Genomic DNA, 15,436 nt, shown 5'->3' with positions numbered 1-15,436 from the left:
GGCGGCGGTTATGCTTATGAAATCCTGATGTGGTATAGTTATAGTATATATAGTATGGTATATATAGCAATGAGTAAGGTATAGTAACGCTGTTTATATTTTTATTTTTATATACTGCTTGTAAAGGAAATCATTGTGTATTTGACTGATAGCAAAACAAAACAATGCTCTTATTTTTCACTGATATGGCATAATGTGTCTTTACAGAATCTACTCTTTCCAAACCAGCCTCTCCAACCCAACAGTAGGTATTCAGTGTCACCAACAGGGGACCTCACTATTACCAACATTCAACGGTCTGATGCAGGCTACTACATCTGTCAGGCACTGACGGTTGCAGGAAGCATTTTAGCAAAGGCTCAACTGGAAGTCACTGATGGTGAGATACGAAAATTTCTATTCAATTTGTTTTTTGCTGTCCATTGCTTTTGACCAATAGCACAGAAAAAAATTAAAAATCTTGCAGATACAGAGAAAAGAGATCAGGTTAATCATATCAGCAACTATAGATTACATGCCATGCACAAAGAATCTTAATGCTCTCCACCGGGTGCATCTACATGTACAATTAAGTTGAAGCAATTATCTATGGTACTTCTCATGCCAGAGTTTATTGCTTCCCAGGTGCTGCAGTTACATGTATACCTGGAAGTGAAGCAGGCTTAGCTGGAAAGGAGCTTGCAGGGGTCAGACTGCCAACCCAGGGAGGCTCTGACTGAGCTCAGTGTGCAGCAGAGGGGCTGGTTGGGGCACAAGAGTGCTCCAGCGCAGGGCTAGCTAGCAGGCAGCCCTTGCACTGAAGTACCCTTATGCCCCAGCCAGCCCTGTCAGCATCTGCACATGTGTTGCTGCAGGGTTAAAGACTGTGAAACAGGATAGTACTTGTATTTACAAATACTGTCCCACTGTGAAGTTAATTAGTTGACTTGTGCCTGATATGCATGTATAGACATGAGATGTCTATTAGCTCTGCAGTAAATGCCTCAGGTAGATGCACCCACTTTGTCACAAAGACATGGGATGCAGGGTTGAAAACCCCTTAAACTAAAAGTAGAAATGGAAGAACATACCAACTTAGAATACAAAAGCCTGAAAAGGGACATATTTTACTATACTGAAGAAGAAATTGAAGCTGCTGTAGTCTAATGCAGAATTAAGTTATTGAGCAATGAGTGTTTATGTAGTAAAAGGGCTGAACTGGGATTCATTGGAAATATGCTCAATTTCTTGCTTGACCACAGACTTTTTATGTTACCTTAGGCTAGTGACTTGGGGACATATGCTTAGCTCAGCAGCATTGGCATAGCTATACTAAACACAACAGACCAATGCTGATTTCCACAAGCTAACTTAATAGCCTTTAGTTTCTGTGTAAATAAAGGTATTTCCTACTTCACAGGAGTGTTTTAAAAACAAATTAAGTGAAGTGGAAAAGTATGCAAATATTACAGAAATGGAATTCATGTAAATCATACTTACCTAGGTGGTAGGGTTGACAAAAAAACAGCACATTTCAATTTATCACTTGGATTTCAAAATTTAATTTTAGAAAACTACATAAAATGCATTCCCGCCTGTCTGCCAGAGCACACAAACTACCCTTCCATTTTCTCCCATGAATCATGCTGGCTCCTTTGTGATTTCTGGTCATGGATCTAGGGCAGTATATACTAAAAAACCCAGAAATTCCACTTTGCCTGGCAGATTATGGTATTCACTGGCCTCCTTATTCCTTATCTTAACTGATTCATTAAATATCTCCTGACAGACTTTGATGAATCTTTACCATTAAAAATGTTGTTATATGCACAGATCTACTATTACAGCTCCCTTAGAGACCTGCCTGCACCATGAAAGTTTGAAAAGATGTCTAATTCTGAATAATCTGGCTTTTCACATGACCATATTCATCACAGGTGACAGGTAGAGAGATTCAGGCACAAGCTGTAGAGGTTTAAGCATGAATTTGATGTCATTTCTTTGTTTTCCAAAAGCTGTCTATATTTTTATGACAGGGGGAGATAATTTCTTCCCTATCTTTGCATCTTTACAAGCACCCAGTGCATTTCTGCAAAGTAGTTTCTAGCAGATTAAAGGCTAACCTTCCCTCTGTGACCTCTTTAAGTCTTCCTTTTCTCTCACTCCCTGTGACAAAATGATGCATTTTCATACAATACAAATTTACATGTAGATTAAAAGGTCATTTAAAATTAATGGAAAGGCAGTATTTTTTAATATCTGTCCATGGCACTGCCTGATTCAGTGCCATGCCTGAGATTGGAATAAATAGAACATACAAACATTGGCTGAGAGGACATTGAGCTGTTAATGGTTGCACCTGCTGATGCTGCAGAGATTTACTGCAGTAGGGGCCGAAAAGAGCAAGCCAGGTTCAAGGATATCAGTGATGAGAAATTCTTCCTTTCGACAGACAAGGTCTCTGGTCCATCTTCATCTTCATCTTTTTCTCTGTGTGCATGTGTGTGTATGCATGCATGAGTGCATGCGTATGGATGTAAGAGAGAGAATGGAAATCATAATTGACCTCTTCTGAATTTTTCATCAGTTCCTGCAACCAGTCAACAGAACTGCTCATTAAGGTGTTCATGCCAAAATGCAGACTCAACTCAAATTAGTCATATTCTCAGGTACTCTGTACTCTGAAAACCTACAGAAAACATTAACTATTGGCTGGATGACTAAAGGGTTGGAAAAACAGCCTTTTTCAGTATTTCCCAGAACCTGACTGGTTTGCAGTACAATGATTGCAAAATAATCCAAGATTATTCTCCAGTAAAAGAGTAGAGAGAGGTTATTAAGAAAATGCAAAAAGAGCACTCTGTAACCCAAGCTGTGTGTGTGTGTATATATGTGTGTATATATATATACACATACATATATATTCCACTGCATAGTAGATAATTTCTGACATTGCTTATACTTGGGGAATTAGCCATAAATGTCTAAATAGGCTTTGTCAGCTGATGCGGTGTAGAAGTTATGAAAGTCAATTATTTTAACGGTAGAGAAATCTAATTTCACGGTTTAAAAATATATTAAAATATAAACAGTGCACGTTAGCCACATATTTAAGCCTTAGCTTTCCAGTTTTTGGCTGGTGATTTCAGTTTTACTTCATAGCCCAGAATTTTTCTGTTTGGTTAATGATTTAATAATAGTGGCGAGCCATCATTTTCATTTCGAACACATTTTTGTTTGATCCAGAGTAATTTAGAACCAATTGAAATTCCAATACAGAATGAAAACATATGTCATGTGCAGAAAAACAAGTGCTTAATTATGCCATATATAGAAGTGTTTCAGTTGTTACATTTTTGCACTTATAAGTCTTCACTGGAAATATTTTTAACTCAAGTGTTCATATGAGAAGAGATTACTAGCTGTGATGAAATGTGCTGAGTTGAGTGATAATTTTGCTGATTATGGACTGTGCTAAGAGCCTTCAGTATATTTGAAATTCAAATCTTGTACTTCTTGAAAGACCAGCACATAAATCCACTGTCTAACTCACATCTGGAAAAGTAAAATCATTTTTAAAAATGAAGACAGTCTGTGCAACATTTTCAAAAGCAAAAGTAAATATGCAATGTACAGGCTTATAATAGCAGGTCATGCAAATTAACTAAATACTTCAGCCTAACTCTGTGTGTGTGTGTGTGTGTGTGTGTGTGTCTGTCTATGTCTCTGTCTCTTGTCTCTGTCTGTGAGAGAGAGAGAGAGGAGAGAGAGACTGAAAAAGAGGGAGAGAATAATTCACAATTAGTAATTTATTCCATAAATTTATCCTCTTTCTCTCTGCTCAGAATATTCAGGAGTAGATCTCAATTTTTTTAACCTATTCATTATTCATATTTATTGATTGAAGTTCCCAACCACTGCATACATTTTTAACCCTGTGAATTTACTGCCTAATAGTTCTCTGTAACTATGCACAACCACTACTTGGATTTTGCCAACGTGTATGTGTGTGTAGTAGTAAATATATATATCTATATATTATATCTAATTCAGTTATTTTGATTATTTTTTTTGCCTTGTTCCTCTAACATACATATACACACAAGGCATTTCTACACGTGCTTTGGGAGTGTGGCTAGGGGCTCAGGGGTGTTTTAATTAGCGTGCCACAGCATCTCGTCTATCAGTGTCCTTGCACTTGAAAATGGCGGCAGGGACGGTTTATTCAAAGCTCATCCAATGACCTTTAGCTAATGTACCTCCACCGCCATTTTGAAGTGTGGGGATGCTGGTACACAAGACACGGTGGCTAGCTGGGGCATGGTAATTACCATACCCCAGCAGACTCAGTCAATTGAGTCTGCTCTGATGCACTGTAATTACAGCACATTGGAGCAGCCTCTGGGCTCATGCACCCATAGTAGTCAGAGGGATAAGCTAAAGAATTGAAAAGAATCAAATTAGATACCAAATTTTCAGTGAACCCATAAACAACTTATCTTACATTGTTTCTAGGCATTTTTAATAAAAGAAAAGAGATGGATTATAGGGAGAATTTGAAGTCATTCACAAAACCAAATAAGTTGTAGAGAAGGTGGACTCTTACCTGGTAGCTAAGAGTCCTTCTCTGCCTCATTTGAAGTAGGGTATCCAACTTTTCAGGAGATACCATCTAGGGGAGCAGTTCCCAACGTGGTGCCCATGGGCACCATGGCGCCCCCTAAGGTTTATTCAGGTGCCCGCATGAGTTTTCACAATCAGTAAAAATCATTATTCCAACAAAAAATGCTGTCACTGCCAATTTAACTTAGAACAATAACATTTCAGATTTTTTTTTTCAACATGCTGTACGCAGTGGCCACCAGAATGAGACTGAATCAATCTAACTGGCATAGTGACAGAGTGGAACTTACTACTCCCTCCCCAAACAAAACTAGGCACGTGTGCATATCCAGGATTCTAAATTCTAAACTTTAATATTCATATTGCTGCCCGCTGCTTTTTCTATTAAATTCAAATATGCCCTTGGGCACATAAATGTTGGGAACCCCTGATCTAGGGTGTTCTGTAGTATATCACGCACAGTTCCTTCTTTTGAAGTTGTTCTGGAATACTTAAATATCCATTTATAGCCCATTTATCTGCCTGTGGGGATATTGACCATTCCATTCCTTGTCCATGGAATATTTAAAAATCGAATGCTGGAAATATTAAAAAAGAATTGAAAATTCTCTTGATTGTGATGGAATGGGCTCTCTCCTAGTGGGCATGTCTATATGTGCACCCATGTGTACAGACTGTCATTACTGTGCAGTCCCAGTGGTGTAAAGGTCATTTCTGACCCTACTGCAGAGTAGCAACAAGCTACTGGTCAGTAGCTCATTTTTACTGTGTAGTGGCATTGGCATCAGGGTTTGTGGCTGCTGATATGTCACCATACCGGTGAGCTACATAATCATAGCTCATCTCTATGGCAACCTAGCATCTTAAGTAGACACACCCAGTAAGCAGGAGAACTTCATTCAAATCCCTGTTTCAGTCCAAAAGAAGGTAGTTGGACTTGAGTGTCCCAAAGCCTAGATTTTCTAGACATTACAGGGGAAATGCTGAATTGTCTTTTCCCTCCTTTTTTTTTTTTGTCTGAGTGGTGGCTTCTTCCTCTTGTGAATTTGTGTAAGAAACTGAAATTATTTCCTTCAGAAATGCTTCACTTTGGCATTTCTGAATTGTTTTCCTTTTGACCCAAATGCTTTACTGTATTCAGCCCAAACTTTCAAGTAGCATCTGTCAAGCATAAACTACATTTTTTGGTCAGGAAGCTAGCTATTTGTCAAAAAAAAAAAAATTCACCTTACTCAAACCACTGGTCAGAAATCAAGTTGTATTGCTAAGCCATGGTCAGATAAGATGTATGGTCTGATTTCTCTAGCCAGAATGCATGGATGTATATATATGCTTTCAAATACAAATTTTAAATTCAATGAACACTGAATACAAGCACCTATGGCTTTGAAATTCACCTTCCATGAGCATTCATACCAGTAAAATTTGCTCACACAAATGTTAATAAAAAATTAATACAGAAGTTGTACACTGGGAAAAAATAAAGCTACAGTAACTATTCATTGACTTATTGTAGTATTGATCCATCTTTAAAATAGGATAAGTGTTAATACATATGCAAACTTCTTTCAAAAATGCTACTCAGGATTTAGTTTCTTGTTCAGTACAAGACCTATGTGGTAGGGATCCTGATTATTTATTTAAATAACTGACAAAAACAGGAAAATTTAAAGATATTTTACAGAAGATTTACAGGTCATAGTTGTGAAGACAATACAGTTGTTCACAGTTCACTGGAAACCCTAAGTGTTCATTTAACCTTTAGCCTATAGTGTCATGGAAACCTGTAGTAGTTTTTCACCCATAACACCCTTGAAAATGAAGATTCCTTCTTGCCAGGAGACTTTCAATTACTTTATTGATCAAGCCTATTTAAAGGATTATGAGCTACTCATTTGGACAGTAAAAAAACTAATTAGATGCCAAAGAGCAATATCTAAAATGCAATAGGCTTTTAAAATGCCTTCATTGCTACACATATAAAAGAGAATTAGTTTCCACAAATAACTAAAGAGGTATAGTTATAAATGTAAGCAATTATATGTTTTCATTCTTAAATCCATATCTACTCAACTAGAAAACTGAAAGACTCATTGCTCTGCATTAAAAATCTAAATGGGAACTTCTGTGGATATCTCTTCCCCAATTATACTTATGCTAAAAGTATTTTCTTTTGTTCTGTTGTATAACATGTACTTCTACAACTATGGTATAAACTGTGACCAAAATGCTATATCTCAAAATGCATGCATTAGAGACCACATGCAAACATTCAGTTTCTCTTTGGAAAGTCACTGTGCTCCAGGTAGAAACTATGAGTGTATAGATGTCAAGGGTTTTTCTCTCAGAGAAAAAAATGATGTTCCTGGAGCAAAATAATCCTGGAACAACCAGGGTTAAATTTATCCCAGGATAGTTTCTCCTGGGGGAGTGGATGTCATGTTTCCTTCTGAGAGAAGCCACAGCACAGCCCTCTAGCATCCCAGAGTTATTTGTTTCTGCATCTCCCAGGCAGACAATGTGCTGCTTGGGCTGGACTATACTGCTCCAGCCAAGCAGAAAGCAGAATGTGCCCCTTTCATAATTTCCACATTGTGCTGCATGGGGACCCAAGCTGAGCCTGAGCAATCTCAATCAGACAATCAGGGCTGCCTTGTGCCCTGCTGCCAAGTGAGGGAGTCTGCAGAACATGCTGAAATGTGCATAGGGGGCTTCTGGCTCTTCAGCATCAGCACTGCAAACTCTCTGCTCTTCAGTGGCTCAGCATGTCTATTCAGGAACCTCTGTGTAAGTTTTTCTACTAGGAAAACAAACCCAGGAAAATTCTCCCAGATCATCTGAAAATGCGTGTGAAGCCATGGGCACTCATCAACAGTTGTGTGATATGTCTACTTAACTACTGAAATATAAAAGCGCATGCTGAATTGAAAATGAATCCCATTGTGTGCCCTTGTGTGTCAAACTGGTTCCTATTTCATTTCTGAATTCAGTGTACTGCATTTCAGAATTTTCAGGGCAGTTATCATTTTGTACAATAATAAATCATTTGGATTAGTTTTTTATTTAAATGTGAAATATTCAATTTCAGTAAGTTTGATGAGATCATAGTCCAAAGTATAATTACAGGTTATCTTCTCATATAAAGAAAACTGCTTAGGATTGTTGTTACATCAGAGATCCAGAACAGTTTTTGTGGAGGCGGAAAGGGCGGAGTGAAGAACTCTAGTTCTTATTAACCCTTACCTATTTCTTAAACTGTATATGGAATGAAGATTCTTATGAGAAATCAAAATGCTAAATGCATTGACTAAGAAGTGTAGATAGTGTAAAGAGGTATAGCGCCAATGACATCCACGATGGCAATTTACACCCACAAAGAAGGTGGTTCCAATTATTAGAATATTTTCATTCAGATGCCAAATAGTCTTGTTTCAGAGATTTAAAACAGTATCAATGTGGAAACTAAACATTTGAGGACAGATTCTCAATATGTTTACACTGATTTTATGCTGGTTTGACTTGGTTGATGACAATAAAGAATCTAGCCCCTTGTTCATGATCTTGTATTTTACTTTCTTTTTTGTTTAAATCCGTCCTATAGAAACAAAGGTGTATATATTTTTTCTGCTTAACAGATGGCACAGGGAATAGGTTCAACAGCGGAATTATTTATGAAAAATTGTTCTTGCAAGAAAAGTGAACATAAGCATTTACCTTATTTTCTAGATATCCCACTGGTAGCAGAATGAGGCTTATAGGCAGCCATGCACTCACTGGTTACAGAGTCCTTTATGAAATATTTCAAGCATGCAAATGTAAAATATTAGGAGAAAAATAGCAGAGTTCATGGTCTTAAAAGGTGATGAAATGATTTGATAAGTAAGCAGCTAGACAGCTTGATTAAATTGGAATTGTTCCCCACTGGAGAGAGCAGTGCAATCAGGGTGCTCAGAATTATGAAAAGATTTTATTTTACTGTTAGATGTTTTCAGCTGAAAAATATTTGTTGATGGAGCATGAATAGGAAATTTTGATCCAATATCCACTTTTAACTAACCAAATAAAGTTAATTGGGATCTGTGTTACCTTTTTTTTTTTTTTTTTAACCAACCTTCCACTTTTAGGCCCTGATTCTGGAAGACATACTAATTTAAGAAAGGATTTAAGCACATGCTTATTGTTGGCTTTAACAGGATCTAAGCACATATTTTTTAATGTTTTCCTGATTAGTGAAATAGTGTATTGGCCTGTCTGAAAAACATATGCAAGTCTGTTCTTGCAAATGAGATGCTAACTACTATATGTGATTCTAAAAAGGAAAAAAAAATAATAATGTTTTGTGTTCTCACTTAGTTTTAACAGACAGGCCTCCACCCATCATTCTTCAGGGGCCAGTCAACCAGACATTAGCGATAGATGGGACAGCTTTGCTGAAATGTAAGGCGACTGGTGACCCACTTCCAGTTATTAGCTGGTTAAAGGAAGGATTCACTTTCCTGGGCAGAGATCCTAGAACATCCATACAGGATCAGGGGACCCTGCAAATTAAAATGCTACGGGTGAGTACTTTATACAAATGAAAATTATACAAATGAGGCTTGGTCATTCCTGAGCTAGTGATGAGCCCTCGTCGAGCAGATAGGCAGCCTCACCTTTACAGTTAACATATCTACTCAAATTTTCACTGAACCTCTGCCAGTGAAATTAAACAACAAAACATGCTCTGTTTGTAAAGCGGAGCCAATTTTAGCACATTTGGATTTAGTTAAAATATGTTAGAGTGTACTACCCAGCCATGGGAGCTGGCAAAGCTGAACTCAGGAGGCTACCATTTCTACACCTTGTCTAATCCCAAGGCCATAGGCAAGTTCACCCAATGTTACAAGTTTCAGAGCCTTGTTTGTGCTAGCTGACCAGAGAGCTATCTATGCCAGAGAGTGCAGGTGTTCACTAGGCCTTTGGCTACACACTCTCCCTACTACATCCCTTATATTGGACCTGGGAAAGTGGCCTGGAACTGCCTCTATATCACTGATTCTGGGGATTCTTCACCCACCTTTCATCAGATTGTGTGGCTGTTCCAGATTCTGCCAAATGCAGCAGTCCTAGTATGTGTTAACACCTCCAGTCTAGCCATGCCCTCTTTGTGAAGCAGTAGAGAGCAGATGATAGAGCATTGTGTGTCAGGGCCCACAGGGCATCACAGACTAGGGCATTTGACATGATCCTCTATTATCTCTCTACGTACAGCTAAAGAAGTCATCATGCAAAAGGTAACGTATACCAATCTTTTAATGTGTAGGTATTGAGATAATGCAATTATGTCTTCCTTAGTATACAGAGAGAGTCCACAGATTGTCGTATTCCAAGTACGGCAGTGCTGTAACTTGCTGGCAAATGTCTTGCTTATGGCAACCTTTGTATAGTATATATCTATATATTTAAAAGATATACAGATCAATATAAGAGATGCACAAACATGTAAATACCTCAATTATAGTCATATTTAGGCAAATATACTTACTATGTACATTAAATAATAAACAATTTCAGGAACTACTTAATTTTACCAGTGGTAATGTAGAAATGCTTGCATTTACTTTTATCACAAGTGCCATTAAGTAGAGCCATGTAGGACAAAAAAACAAACTGCAGTTTTGTTTTCTGTCACTATCTAATCAGTGATCATAAATGAATTGTTAACCTCCTTGGAAGAAAATGGAATTTATTAAAAAATTTATGCTAGCTTTCCTTGGGTAAACAATTTATCCTTCCTCTCTGGGCTAAAGGCGAGTTTGGGCCATGAAGGTTAATGCATTTTTACTGTCAAGCTGGATTAAAGAGTGCGCTTGAATAGTCAAGATTCCCCAGTAGTGTTAGAAAGCAGCAATTAAAGGTGGGAGCTTAGTGATTTCAAACAAACTTGGAGGGCATTAATGATGGACTTCTGTGGAATGTCCATGAGGCAGAAGCTTGTGGGATGTCTGTCTGCATGCAAGCAGTAAAATAGGTGTTGAATCATGCCAGCACATTAATCTCTTTGTTAGTGGCATATGATCTGTAAAGGGAAAAAAAAATACTGGCAGGAGGGGGAAGAAAACACAGCACACTTAGGAATTTAAGTGTGATTTTAAATGACATGGAGCTTTTATTGATCTCTAAGTGACTCATTCTCTAATACCCATTTTCCTTAAGGGCTCAGAAAGACATTTCTTAAATCTCCTGATTGCAGTAATGTGCTTTGTTGAGTCAGATGTACCAGGAAGAAAGACACAGCACCATAAATTTATTTAATCTAGATGCTTCACTTTTATGAATAAATCTAAAACTGGAAGATTTTAACTCTTTCTTCAGTCCGACCCCAACAAGATCTGTTTTTTGTTAAATCTTGGGCCAGGCTACAGTTAGTTCCTCCTATCCCACAACAACTAATAAGGATTTTAGCACCCCACTCTTTAAAAAAAATGTTCTGACTGCCATCATACAAGCATTCAAGATATTGGGAAAGATGGTCCCTTCTCATATAGAAACTTGAGGACCCACTCCTCCTGCTGTCCAATGGGCACGGTCCTTATTCTTTGACTTGTGGCCAGGTTTAGTCAGGAGAACCCAGTCCACAGTTACCACATTGAACCCTAGAGCAACTATGTACCCACATACTCTCTCCATGTGCCATTGTTTGGAGAAAGACAAGAGTGAATAAAAAATGAATAAAATAAATGTTTCTTGAGCACTTCGCTACCTAAATCAATGGTAAGGATAAAATTCCCCTTTTGTGTCTCCTTCATCTGAGTATAAAATTTTGGAGGATCCCAGGACTCATGAAAAGAACATGGTTCCAGGCATGAGTGGGGAGCTATTTAACTCACGGATCCTTTCTGGGGATTATCTGGAGTACAAACACATATTGAGCAATGCTGAGCTATAGGGTCACCATGGCTTGAAATGCTTTTGATTCTGCTGGGACCCAACCCAAAGAACTGTATAGTAAAGCCTTTTGGCTTTGAACTAATATAATGAATAGTTTATACTCTCTCTAAGTAGGTACAAAAGTGTTGCTTAAAAGTGTGTTTATAGAGTACCTGTGTTAAACCTTGCAGCAGTTTCCAAAAATGGTAAAATGTATCACTTCTGAATGATCTAAGCCTGTAGGAACTTATAGTAATTGGCCTATATATGCATTACTACAGGTATGTTTATTTTAGAGTCAGTGGGCGCATCTACACGTGTAATTGAATCAAAGCAAGAAACGCTGGCGCTTATCACTCTGGCATTTATTGTTTCCCACGCACCACATTTACAGATGTGCCCGGGAGCATAGTATGTTGAGCTGAGTTGGAGCAACCCTGGCTGGCAAGAGGCCTGGGGGTCAGCCTGCCAACCCTCAACTGCGTCAGCTCAGCTCAGCGTGCTGCAGAAGGGTGCTCCAGTGCAGGGCTAGCCATCAGGCAGCCCCTGCATTGAAGCACCCTTCTGCCCCACCCAGCTGCATGTGCAGTGGGTGCTGCAGAGTAAAGAAAACTCCACAGGGGGGTAGTATTTGTAGTCAGAGGTATTATCCAGCTGTGGAGTTAAATATTTTCCTGTGGCCTAATAGGATCACAGGTGTACATGTGATGTAGATGTGAGATGTTTACTGTAGAGCTAATTAGTCTGCTTTGCAGTAAGTGTCTCATGTAGATGTGCCCAGTGTTTTTAGATTCCCCCCTCACTTCCATATGCTAAAGAAGAACAGGGTCTTACATTAAGGAGAGGGTGAAGGGGCTGCAGGAGGAAAAAGTTGGGGTATAATGGAAGCACCTGATTCCTTCAGATTGATTTCCCCTGCTGTAGCAGTGGGAGGCAGACTAATTTAAACAAACCTCCAATAAGTCAATTCTGTACCTGAAAAATTATAATAAAATTAATATATTTTCTATATAGAGAATCTAATTATTGAGCGCTGTCTTATATTCAAGTAGATATGGTAATCCAGGTGGGAAGCGTGGCAAGTAAAATGGCAGACTTAACCAAGAAGGGTCCTATACATTTCAAAATGTTTTTTAAGGAGCAAATTCTCTCCAGTTTGATCCTCAAAAGCAGCCACATGGAAAGTTTGAACAAAATATAACCTACATAGAATGCTACTACTGAGGTGGAACAGGACATTAAAAATGGGCATGATGTTATTGGCCTGTGTTTTGTTCCTTTCTCCCTGTGTATGTGTTCTGTTACATCAAAGAAATAAAGTGCAAACAATCTTACTATTCCACATTAATGCTCTTAGGCCTAATTTGTCCATAGTCTGGATATTTAGTTGACTATACAACTTCAGTGATGTGGAGTATCTTCAGTACATTTTCTACATAGTGACAAACAACCACTTTAGAAACTTTGCCTTAAGAAACATTTTCCATTAGCATGTAACTAGGAATTATATGGTCCTAATCAACAGCACAGAAGGCACCCAATAAAACACTATAACAAAGAATGTTCTATTGCTCCCCTGCCTTGCTGGTGAAGCTGTCTTACCTCAAGCACCTTTGTTTTTTCCCCAGGTACCTCCCCTATACATTTTTAATCTCTCAGCCAGTGTCAGAATAGTTCAAAACATTTTCTTAAGGCAGTTGGATTCTCTTAAAATTCAAACCTTATTCATGCAATTCATCTGCATCCCCATTTACCAACCATCCCCTTTCCACAACAGTAGTATACTGCAGAGGTAATGGGCTCAAAGCAGAAAATGCCAGCAAAATAAAAACATAACAAAGTTCAAAATCAATGAAATTATACAGCAGCAGGAATTGAACAGAATATCTTAGTGATTCTCCTCATCACCTATTCTGGAATAATCAAGGTATAAGCACATTGCTTACACTTCCAGTCTGCATATAGTACAGAACACAGATATCCTATATTTTAAAGGCCATTAAAACATTTTGGACTGAGTCCTCTTTCCCCTGAGCTGCTTCAATGCAGGCTTCTCATAAAAAGTGTAATTGTTCTGTTGTATCACTACAGTCAGCAGTCTCCCTGCTCCATATCCATCTCCAGGCTATATTCATTTTTTTTGCAGCAGGTTACAGGCTTTTCTGTATAGTCCATACTTTCAAACACCTACAGTTTCCCACTAATCTTAGTTTACCTCACTGGAGCAATCATCAGATCCAAATCACAATAGGCCTTGGCTCTAAGAAATGCGGAATAACGAGGCACCAGGGAAATACGTCAGTGCAACAGAAAAATGTAAGAAGTGGTGGGGGAAATGTAACTGTAATACCACCGATGTGACTTGAAGCAATTTCCCCAAATAACTGCTGAACACCTGAAAAAATAAAGGGATAATCATAATCTTCATTTTCACCACTCCACTGTTGTTGTTGTTTTTATCCCAAAAGGTCTAATTGCACTTTACAACATCCAGACTTGCACTACTAATAAAATGTAGCCATTTCTGGGGCAAAATGCAGCTGCTAGTTTAATAACAAGTTCACAGCACATGGCATAATAGAAGAGAGGGGAGACAGAAATATGGCCCAGGACACAGATTTAACCTTATCTTTTTGAAAAATTCCAGGAAGACTTTAATGTCGATTTCTAAGTAGCTTTAAGATCTCATGCTATGGTTTAGAGGTCTCATTGGCAAGACCCACAAATCATAAACTGCATAAAAATCTTTTTCTCTACCATAGAAGGATAGAATGAATTCCTGCTGGGATTGGAAACTAAGAGTCTAGGCAGTCACAGGATTATAAATGACAGACTTAATACCTGCTAGGGCACCAGTTTCACACAAAAAAAAATTGTCATGTTTACAATTAAATTGATATGTTATTTCTTGAACTCACCTAGTTTAGTTCTGTCTTAAAATTAGTCTTTTTTAGATGTAAATAAATATTCTGTAATGCCCCTACCTAATTCTGGTTCCAGTAGCAATATGAGGATTACAATAACTTGTCTGTGGTGAGAGAAAATACAGAGCACAACTATTAGAACCAAGTAATCTTATTATAGTTCTTTAAAAGTAAGCCACCATTAAATGATTATTTGAGAAATGTCTGATGTCCTTTAGTCTTCTGTAAAATGTAGGCTAAATCTCTCTTATTTTACACCAAGAAATATTTAGTGGAAAAATAGTTAAGGAGATGGTTGTGTCAGTTAATGTTAGCAGGTCATCAAAAATGTTATTAACCATTTTTATATGCCTAGCTTTCTGATACTGGTACTTATACCTGTGTGGCCACAAGTTCCAGTGGGGAGACATCTTGGAGTGCTGTGTTAGAGGTGACAGGTAAGTCGCATATTGAGCTTATTTTGCACTTGGCACGATATGAAAGTGCTCACTGTCTTATAGCATTGTGAGTCAACAGAAAAAATCCCTGTGTTAAAAGGTTCTAGGATTGAGACTTCTAGGTTGCATCCAGATAAGCATGGACATTTGATTACCCAGGGACAAGTAGCGGCAGTGCACCTTGTGCATTACTTCTCCCTGGGGAACACCTCTGCCATGCACATTTTAGTGTGTGGCAGGTTACTGCAGGGGGGATAGGGGAGGCGAGTACCAGCACTGTGCTGGCCAGAGCATGGGTCCAGGCGGCCCAGCTTCACTTTTGAGCGGCGCTATCTCTTAACATGCTATTTCTTCATATGCTTTTCATCCTATCACTTTCTTTGGCATCACAGCAACCAAAAATATATGCCCCAAATAGTAGCACTAAATTCACATGTGTTAATTCAAGATACATGTTGAGTCACTACAATATGGATTGGTACCGTTGTGTTGACTAAATTGAATATACTTTTGTTGTATCTTTATTCTCTTTTATTTTAACAAAAATTATACAATCGGGGGGAA

General features: G+C 38.3%; 1 protein-coding gene across 2 annotated transcripts in view; it reads left to right on the top strand.

The window, feature by feature from the left end:
• The window catches only part of ROBO2 (roundabout guidance receptor 2), a 581,029-nt gene that overhangs the window by 445,435 nt on the left and 120,158 nt on the right, over positions 1 to 15,436 (top strand). For both annotated transcript variants that reach the window (XM_019528743.1, XM_019528742.1), the window contains exons 8-10: positions 208 to 379; positions 8,956 to 9,161; positions 14,791 to 14,872. In XM_019528743.1, the coding sequence (XP_019384288.1) occupies positions 208 to 379; positions 8,956 to 9,161; positions 14,791 to 14,872 (460 nt within the window). The remainder of the gene's footprint in view (positions 1 to 207; positions 380 to 8,955; positions 9,162 to 14,790; positions 14,873 to 15,436) is intronic.

The sequence above is a fragment of the Crocodylus porosus genome, unplaced genomic scaffold, assembly GCF_001723895.1.
Source record: "Crocodylus porosus isolate Cpor-Errol unplaced genomic scaffold, CroPor_comp1, whole genome shotgun sequence".
NCBI lineage: Eukaryota > Metazoa > Chordata > Crocodylia > Crocodylidae > Crocodylus > Crocodylus porosus.
The sequence above is the reverse complement of the archived record's forward strand: the minus strand, read 5'-3'. Positions and strand labels throughout refer to the sequence as shown.